At 48.7% G+C, this 8,576-nt stretch overlaps 1 protein-coding gene across 1 annotated transcript; it reads left to right on the forward strand.

Annotated features, from left to right (window-relative positions):
- Positions 1–6: 6 nt before the first annotated feature.
- On the forward strand, positions 7–4,461 carry YIPF3 (Yip1 domain family, member 3). The gene is made up of 7 exons (XM_010007242.1): positions 7–41; positions 410–455; positions 839–931; positions 1,275–1,406; positions 1,940–2,053; positions 2,518–2,641; positions 3,888–4,461. The coding sequence occupies exons 2-7, from the start codon at positions 423–425 to the stop codon at positions 4,007–4,009; spliced, it is 618 nt and encodes a 205-aa protein (XP_010005544.1). The 5' UTR covers positions 7–41; positions 410–422; the 3' UTR covers positions 4,010–4,461.
- Positions 4,462–8,576: the final 4,115 nt, after the last annotated feature.

Below are 8,576 nucleotides of genomic sequence, written 5' to 3' on the forward strand. Positions count from 1 at the left end.
CGGCCCTACTTCGACGTGGAGCCCGTCCAAGTGCGCGCCAGGTGGGCAGGGAGGCTGGAGTGCCCTCTTTGGCCTTCAACTGTTCGGTGTGGCTTCTTGCTGCTGGGTTTACGACACAGCTGTGTCTGAAAAGGCAAAGTTTTGTGAGGCTGGAGGAAGAAAAGTGCCTTCCCTCCCTGTTCTGCCAACGATCTCTCATCCCAGAGTGGATCCCTAAGTGTTTTCACTGAATCCCTCCCAGAAAAGTTAACCCGCTGACAGTAAGGCTTTTCTCCTCTAGTTACCTCATGTGACCTTTTAGAAGGAATATGCGTCCTTTAAGGCCTGTGATGGGTGTGTGGAATGTTTTGTTAATCATCTTCTGGTACTCCCTGCTCCTGATGTCATTCCCCACTTTGCTTTGATGCAGACTGCTGGAGTCCATGATTCCTGTCAAGATGATTAATTTCCCACAGGTGAGTTCCCTTCTGCTGAATCAGACTCTGTGGCCAAATGAATATCTCACAGACACCCTGTAAAGCTAAAGCAGTCCGTTTTGTTAAGGACCTGAGTTTGTTAGGTTTTCATCTGCCTGAAGATGCTGGTAAACCCTTTCCTGTGGCTGTTCCAAACCCCAGTCTGCTGCCTTTAATGTTGGTATGGTTCTAGACTTCACACCTCCCAGACTCCTCATCACACATCCTGTTCTGCCTGGCTCCTGCCAGCAATGGCCTTGCTGTTGCTTCTCAGGCGGATAGTTGATAAACTCCATCCCAGGCACTTTTTGCATTGCTTGGGATGGGAAGCCTGGTATTCAGGAGCACTAACCAAACCTTCCCTGTTCTGTCTCTTCCTGCAGAAGATTGCAGGTGAGCTTTATGGACCTCTTATGCTGGTTTTCACACTGGTGGCCATCCTTTTGCATGGGATGAAGACCTCGGACACCATCATCGTATGTGTTGATTCTCAGTGATCAATTGTTGTTTGACTGGGCTCTGGATTGCTGTAATGACACTGGAAAGGGAGAGGAGATCTCTTCCATGACTGAATGGGATCTTGCTGAAAAGCAGATTGATTTGAGGAAGAGCCTGTTGGTTTAGGGATGGAAAGAAGGGAAGCATCAGAAAGTCCTGGTGCTCTGCTGCTGGCAGAGCTGGAGTGTAGTTCATGCGGCACCCTGGATAGCCAGATATTTGATAGTGTTTGGAAAGGCTCTGGGAGTGCTCTGTGGTGGAATTTGGGTGGTGGCAGGTCACTTACTTTGAGTCCTCCTTATCCTGACACTGTCTCCACAGAGGGAAGGCACACTGATGGGCACAGCCATTGGCACCTGCTTCGGTTACTGGTTGGGTGTCTCCTCTTTCATCTATTTCCTGGCATATCTGTGCAATGCCCAGATCACCATGGTGCAGATGCTTTCACTGTTGGTAGGTACCAATCAGGATGCCCTAAGGTGCAGTTTGGCTGCATGGTGTTCCTGCACAAGGGTGGCCTGTGAGCAGGTCCCAAAGAATGGGAAGAGTCCTTGTTAATCAGTGGTCTCAGGTGACTGCACTGGGACAACCTGGAATTCCAGAATGCTGTTCTGAGCTGCCCTATTCCAGGCACAGAAGTAGCACAAAGAGACTGTTCCTTTGTGCACATCTTCTGCTTTGCGTTTTCTGATCTGAGAGCCTGGTGGTAAAAAACCCCGGGAGATACCAATTTCTTTGAAATCAGAGGCTCCTTCCTCTGTTTCCCAAGTTGTTGAAATCTCTGACATCCCTGTGAATCTTTCAGACACATTATCTGAGTGTAAGCTGTTAAAATTGTTGCGCTTGGTTGACTCTTTGGTATTGAATGAGTGGTTGGTGAAGCTCTGCCTTGGTGAAGCGTTGCAGGAATAGCCTGTTTGTGCTCTTGGTCCATAGCCCTTTGTGTGGGACTGACACTTGTAACATGTATATTTTTGTCTTGTCAGGGCTATGGCCTTTTTGGACACTGCATCACTCTCTTTGTCACCTATAATATCCACTTCCACTCCCTCTTCTATATCTTCTGGTTGGTTGTTGGTGGACTCTCTACACTACGAATGGTAAGGACCAGCAACCTGGGGCCCTTCTCTTCTGAGGCAAGAGAAGGGAGGGAAGTGTTGTTTGCTTTCTGTTCCTTGGGCCAGGCAGTTCATTTCACAGCCAGTCAGGCTGATGTGAAGAACAGCCTGATGCTCCTGGGTCGTTTGCCACTGGTGTTTGGAGGTGACACTTAGCTTAATATCCTCACACATTCTAACAGCTACAGGAGTTGTGCCCCCATGGAGCTCCCATGGCTCTCTCTGGAGAGCCATGCCTGAGCATCCTCTTGAAAAGACTGGGCAAGGTTCAGCTACATGAACAAGGTCAGACTGCTCGGAATTCTGGGATGCAAACTGCAGAAAAGGCTCTGAGCAGTGTTTCCGCTGGGTCTCACTACTTGGTCCATCCTCCTGCGTGCTCCTGACTGCAATGCCAGAGGCTCAGGTAGCAGCGACCTTGTCTCTGATCTCCACCTCTCTCCTAGGTGGCTGTGTTGGTGTCACGCACCGTGGGGCACACCCAGCGGCTCATCCTGTGTGGGACACTTGCTGCTCTGCATATGCTTTTCCTCCTCTATCTGCACTTTGCTTATCACAAGGTGGTAGAAGGTAAGCAAGGGAAATATGAAGACATATCCTGTTAGATCTGGGGGAAGAGGAGCTGCATTTTGTTCTCTGTGAGAGAAAGGATGGATCCAACCTGAAGGCATCTGTGCCAGTTTGCAACCCAAGAGTCACCAGCACTAGCTTTATTAGAGGCAGTTGTCAAGGCAAACGTGGGGTAGTCTCAGTGCACTGAGTTTTAGTACTTAGAGTACTTAAGACCTAAGTCATGAGGCAGGACACTTATTCCTTCCCCACAAGTGAAGTGTTGCAGCATTCACTGTTCTTGCAGGCAGATGTCCAGTCCCTTCCTGAATCTTGCTGAAGTTGCTTTTCTGTTCTTAGGAAATGTGTCAAAGTCTTTCCTCCTTTGTGTAACACCTTTTTAAATCTTGTGTTGTACAGTGCTGACAGCAGAAACTGCATCATCTTACATATTCAGGTCCCCTGTAAAAACCAACAAACAAGCCCCTTTCTGAGTTTGGGCAGCCAGATCTGTTCATGGTATTTCAGCTAAACCTGCATAATTTGTGGTTACAGCACAGCATTACAAGTCCTTTTAGATGTGAATATTGTTCTTGTGGCAAAGACTCTGAGCCCTGATCTGCAACTTTTCAGCAGATAAACCAGGAAATTGCCTGGAGTGTATTTTATCCTTCAAAGATCTCCAAGACTGATGATGACTCTTGAGAGAGTCATTGACAGGAACTGGAGAACATTTGCATTGGTACGTGTGTTTCCTGCCAAGCAGAGTCTGTGTTCACATTGCAGTGACAAAAATTCCACATTGCACCCCCAGCTGCAGCTCCTGATGTCAGTCTACAAGCTATTTCAGGATGAAAAAAAAAAAAGAGCTGGTCTAAGAGCAGGGTCTGTGCTGGGATGAGGTGGGGAGAGGATTTTACCAAGCTGCCTCAGCAAGAGCAGTATCCCTGGCAACACCTGCATTCAGGTCAATGGTGGGGGACTAGATCTGGTACCCTCAAAGTAAAAGGTTCTGTGTTCCTTTTGGGAATGTTCAGTTTCCCTGCCCCAATTACAAGCTGATTGTACCATGTGGTCTCTGCATGAAGGTTACTGCTGTTCATTTTTGGGGGCTAAATGTCTCTTCTGGTTGCTTCCCAAGTGCTTCACACATCTTGGGACCTGCCACTGTCAACCAGTACCTGGCCAGAAAGAAAAGCAAGAGGAAGCATGCCACCTGCACCTGAGCTAACTTTTGCCCCTCTCCCTTTTTTTCTGTTCCCTGCAGGTATCCTGGACACATTGGAAGGACCCAACATGCCACCCTTTCAGAGAGTTGCCAGAGACATTCCAGTTGTTTCCAATGCTGTCTTGAACACAACAGCCAAAGCCATTGCATTGACCCTGTAGTTTCACAGATTGGGACTTGCTTCCTTCACTACTTTTGGGGCTGCGTAGGAACATAATAACCTGCTGCCTCTTAGAAACTGGACAGAACAACAGGGAGAACACTTGGTTTTGTTTGCCTGGACCTGCCCTTTGGTTTGCAGTCTTGGGCAGCTGAGTGGACCACACTTCAGTGACTCGGAAGAACTATGCTCTTCCTCCTCCTGGGTCTGGGCCATCTTGAGTAGAGTGGTTCTGTTGCCTGCATGTTTAGCTGGGATTTCCCAGCACAGTTTGTCCCTTAGACCTCTTTCCGCTTGCTGATTTACGGCCAGGGCTGCCTGCCGTGTTCCTGTTCTGAAGAGGGAAGAATTAAATTGATGTTGGTGCTGAGTGATGTCTTATGTTTGAGTCTACCTGTGTAGCAGGAGAGAGGGGTTTTGTTCTGTCCTAGACTCAAAACAGGATTCTTTGCAGTTTTCTGCTGTCCTACTTCAAACGTTACATGATTCATGGCCTGTCTTGGGTACCTATTCCATAGCCCAAAAGGCACAGGAACTTAAATTTCTCTGGAGATTTTCAGCACGATGTTTAGCTACATTCTCTTCTTTGTAATGTTCCAGATCGATCCCACTCTTTTAACTTGTCCCAAGCTGCTTTTTCACCTTCTGCATGTGTCAGTCATTTATCTGTCCCCTTGCTTCCACAGAGAAGCCTCTCTGCACCCTTCTGCCCGTGTTGCTCTGTGGGACAGCATTTCTGACTGCATGGGCAGCATGTTTGTGCCTGGTCTTCTGTGGGTATTTCTACTGAAGAGGCCAGTTCACCCCAGCTCCCCATCATGCAGCCTGCTCTTCCTGTCCCCCAGTGGTGGGACTGTCACCCCACTGCTCTGAGCAGCAGTGGCATCCTGCCTCCCCAGACACAGGGTGCTGTGTGCTGTCTGCCTGTTCCAGCTGAGTCAAGCCTTCTTTCTGAAGGGACTCCTGGAGCCTTGAGAGTCTCTGGCAAACTTTTATCCAGCGTTTCTGTTAAACAAGGGGAGAAATGAGGGAGTGTACAACAGTAACAGAGTTGGCCCATTAATCTCCACCATACTGATGCAGGAAAGCTCCAGTAAGGATGGGTAAGCAGCCTAGGCATGCTTGCACTACAGTAACTCAAAATTACGTAGTTCAGATGTAGCCTTCCCTACTTGCTCTAACTTTTACTGGTCCAAGGGTGGAAAGTTTTTATCTGCTGGGTGTCTTTCTGCCTTCTCTGTCTTGTCTCTGTAGCTCTGGATGACTTGGGGAGAGGAGCCATTTTCCAGAAATTCACCCTTATGCTCAGGCCAGGGAAAAAAACCCAAGGTGTTCCCCTGTCTTGGTGTACCCAAAAGTTAGAGGTGCACGTGGCAGAGAGCACATCAGAACTGTACTCTTTGGCCCCTTGCTTATGTTAGTGAGAGAGGATGCAGTGGTAGTGGCATTTGGACTAGTGCCAAGGTGCAATGGATGAGAAAGGTCATGCCAACTACTGTCATCAGGCTGGTTATCTGCTTCAGTTAAAACAAAAATGTCACTGGGTAGGACTTAAACACTTTTCAGTCACAGAGCTGCTTTCCACTGCTTGCTTATTCCTGAGTTCATAGTTTGTTCCCATTCCAGGAGCAAGAAGATTGTCTGCTAACAAATGTACATAACATACCTGCTCTGACTCTTCTGCCCTGTTCCTCCCATCCCCCAAGAAACATATTTTGGCTGAAGAGCACCACTCGGAGCAAGTTGTTGGGGTAATTAAATTAATCAAATTTGAGCTAGTAGTTTTGACATTTTTTGGACCAACTGAACAAATTTAAGCTCCTAGAATTTCCATTACTTTCAAACTTGACAAAATGGAAGTGTTATTTTGTAATGCTGCATGGCTCTGGTATTTCTCTCTTTCTAACTCCACAGGAGATTGGTTTCTAATTCACATTTCTTGCCTTGGCAACCTAGAATGGGTCTGTTTCTCTTGGTGCAAACCCTCCAAGCACAGGCAGGGGGAAGGAAAGGAGAAAGAGACAATTGACATTAGAGTAAGTCCAGCCAAGATGAAAAAACATTCTGTGCCCAACTATCACTCCTGATCTATGGACACTGTTGGAAAAGAGCTGTGCTCCTGTCCTACACTTAGCTCCATCCCTCTGCTTTAGCTGTGCCCTGTCTTTTTACTCAACACACAGGAAAGAGCTGCACAGGAGAACATGCTTCCCCTGCACAGCTTGTGTGTCACATCAGCTAGGCGACAGATGACCAGGGTGACAACCAACCACTCAGAAGCTGTGGGGCTTGCTCTGCCCCAGTTCTTCAGCCCTGATTAATTGTGTGCAGCAGCAGCTGGAAGCTGAATTGTTCTGTAACTGCCAGAGATTCAGTACTCAACCGAGATCTTCAGCATCTCCTTGTGCTGACAGAGAGGGATGCACTTTTGCAACGAAATGTGTGCTTGCTGCAGTTCCACGGAGCATGCTGAGCACGCAGCCTTAGTAAAGTCCTTGTGGGAGGGCATCTCTCAGTGCTTACTCAAGTCCTCTTGAGCCAAACCAGGCCAAACCTTACAGCCCTATCATACCAGACTATCTCTGCCTTTGTTTCTTGACATGGCTTTTGCAGGAAATCTCAAATAATTTTCTCCCTCCTCCTTTGCAGCAAAACTGAAATAATTCCCTCCCCCCCAGCACCTTCCCCTTTTGCGGAAGGGTAGCTCTGTGAGAACTTTGTCAGCCCCTTTTTATTAAATATGAAATAAACATATAAAGCTGTCAGATTAGAAAAAGGAAGATAAAATGTATATTAAAGCATCTCTGACCTCCTCCTCTCCTTTGCAGTACTTATCACTCCAACCCCTCTTACAGGCCATCCTTGTTGCACCAATTGTCACCTTAGTTTTGGTTACAGGTAGGCTGTTTCTTCTCCCATTTTTTTGTTTTCCTGCACCTAGTTTCACTCTGGCTGCTCCTCATCCACTGTTTTTCTCTGCTTACGTGTTCACTCTTAATAGCATCAGCCTTGAGTCAACTCTAATTCCTTGTGCCCCCAGTAGGTAAACAATAAACTACCTTCCTCACACCTGCTGGTTATGACAAGCAACAATATCTAGTTATTCACAAAATACCACTGCCAGATTCCCCTCTGCATGGCCCTTAATTAGGTGTAGTGAGCTCTGAAGCATTTCCTCCTCTGCCACTTTTCCCAATGCACTTGAGGACAAAGCAGGGCAGGATGCTTTTCTCCTCAATGTGCTCTTGCTCCTGACAACAGGCAATGAAGATGCCAAGACTAGGGCATCTTCTTCAATGCTTCAAGGCTGTCAATTGAAGTGGGACACGTCCCAGGGGCTCTCCTCCAAGCACTTTTCTAATAATAGCCTGTTTAACGAAGCATGGGTTAATTAGTGCCTGGAGGTAATTGCAAGGGGAGACTGAGTGCAGTCTTCCAGTCGACCTGTGCTGATCAGCAGCGGGTGTTTTCTTGGTCTTCTGCTCACCACTCACATCCACCCTCTGCCCTTCAGAGTCCTGCAATACGTAGGATCCCATTCTCACCTGGACTGTTTAATGTGGCCTTAGAGATCAGCAGCTCCTTTTTTGGAAGCCACCACAGCTGAATGCTTGCTGCTGCTGCTCCTAACCCAGTGCAGATGTGTTACCAGGCCAGTGGCCTGTTCTTGGCATGTTTTGCAGGTACAGTATTCAGGCCGTGCATCCCTGTGCAACAGTGAAAGAGAGAGATGTGTAGACAGCTCTAGACAACAGCAATGGAACCTGAAGGGCATGGTAACACCCACACTGTAAATCAGACGCTGCAGCCAAAGTCTTGAAGCTGACATTTGAGTCCAGCCTCTTACCTGCCGTTCCCCTTGTCTCATTCAGGACCTAACACGCAGCCCTCAGCTCAGGTGGCCTGCTCCTCCATTCTTCCCCTCACTTTCCATCCTCTCTGTCTTGCCCTGCTCACCAAGCACAGGAGCCTGGGTTTGTCCCAGAGTTACCCACCGGGCTGGAATTCACTTGAGTGCTGCTGTATGCAGCAGCCAGATTAGTTACGTGCAGAGAGCTGCCTACTTAGGCGGTTTAGCCTAATTTCCACATCACTGGCTTCCTTTCTCAGCTCAGTGGAGTTGAAAACACGGGGGCCCAGCTTCCTATTTCTCTCCCAGCATAGGATTACTCAGCGGGGGAGAGAAGGGACAAATCCGTACCTGTGCCTTCGGCGGGGGTGAGATACACCCCTCCCACCCCAGGTCAGGCTGAGGGCAAAGGCTGCGCTCCTGCAGGGATAGGGAAGCGTTCCTGCAACCCTCCCCCTTTCACCGGCTGCCTCTGAGCACCAGCCCCACAAGCTCTGGGCCGGGAGGGGCGGCTCACGCTGACCTCGCCATTAAACCGTGGGGCCAAGCTCGAGGTGCAGCGGGTTTAGGAATAAATGCCACTGAAGCTGGAGACCTCAGCCTGAGAACCAGCCGCAGTACGCCCGCCACGGCTTCGGCTGTTTCCCGGGGCAGGAGCAGAGCCGGCAAGGAGAGCTCTTCTCTCACCCTCCCTCCCTCCCTGCCTCCTCAGCGCCCG

This window comes from Chaetura pelagica, unplaced genomic scaffold, assembly GCF_000747805.2.
Source record: "Chaetura pelagica isolate M959 unplaced genomic scaffold, ChaPel_1.0 scaffold511, whole genome shotgun sequence".
Lineage (NCBI taxonomy): Eukaryota > Metazoa > Chordata > Aves > Apodiformes > Apodidae > Chaetura > Chaetura pelagica.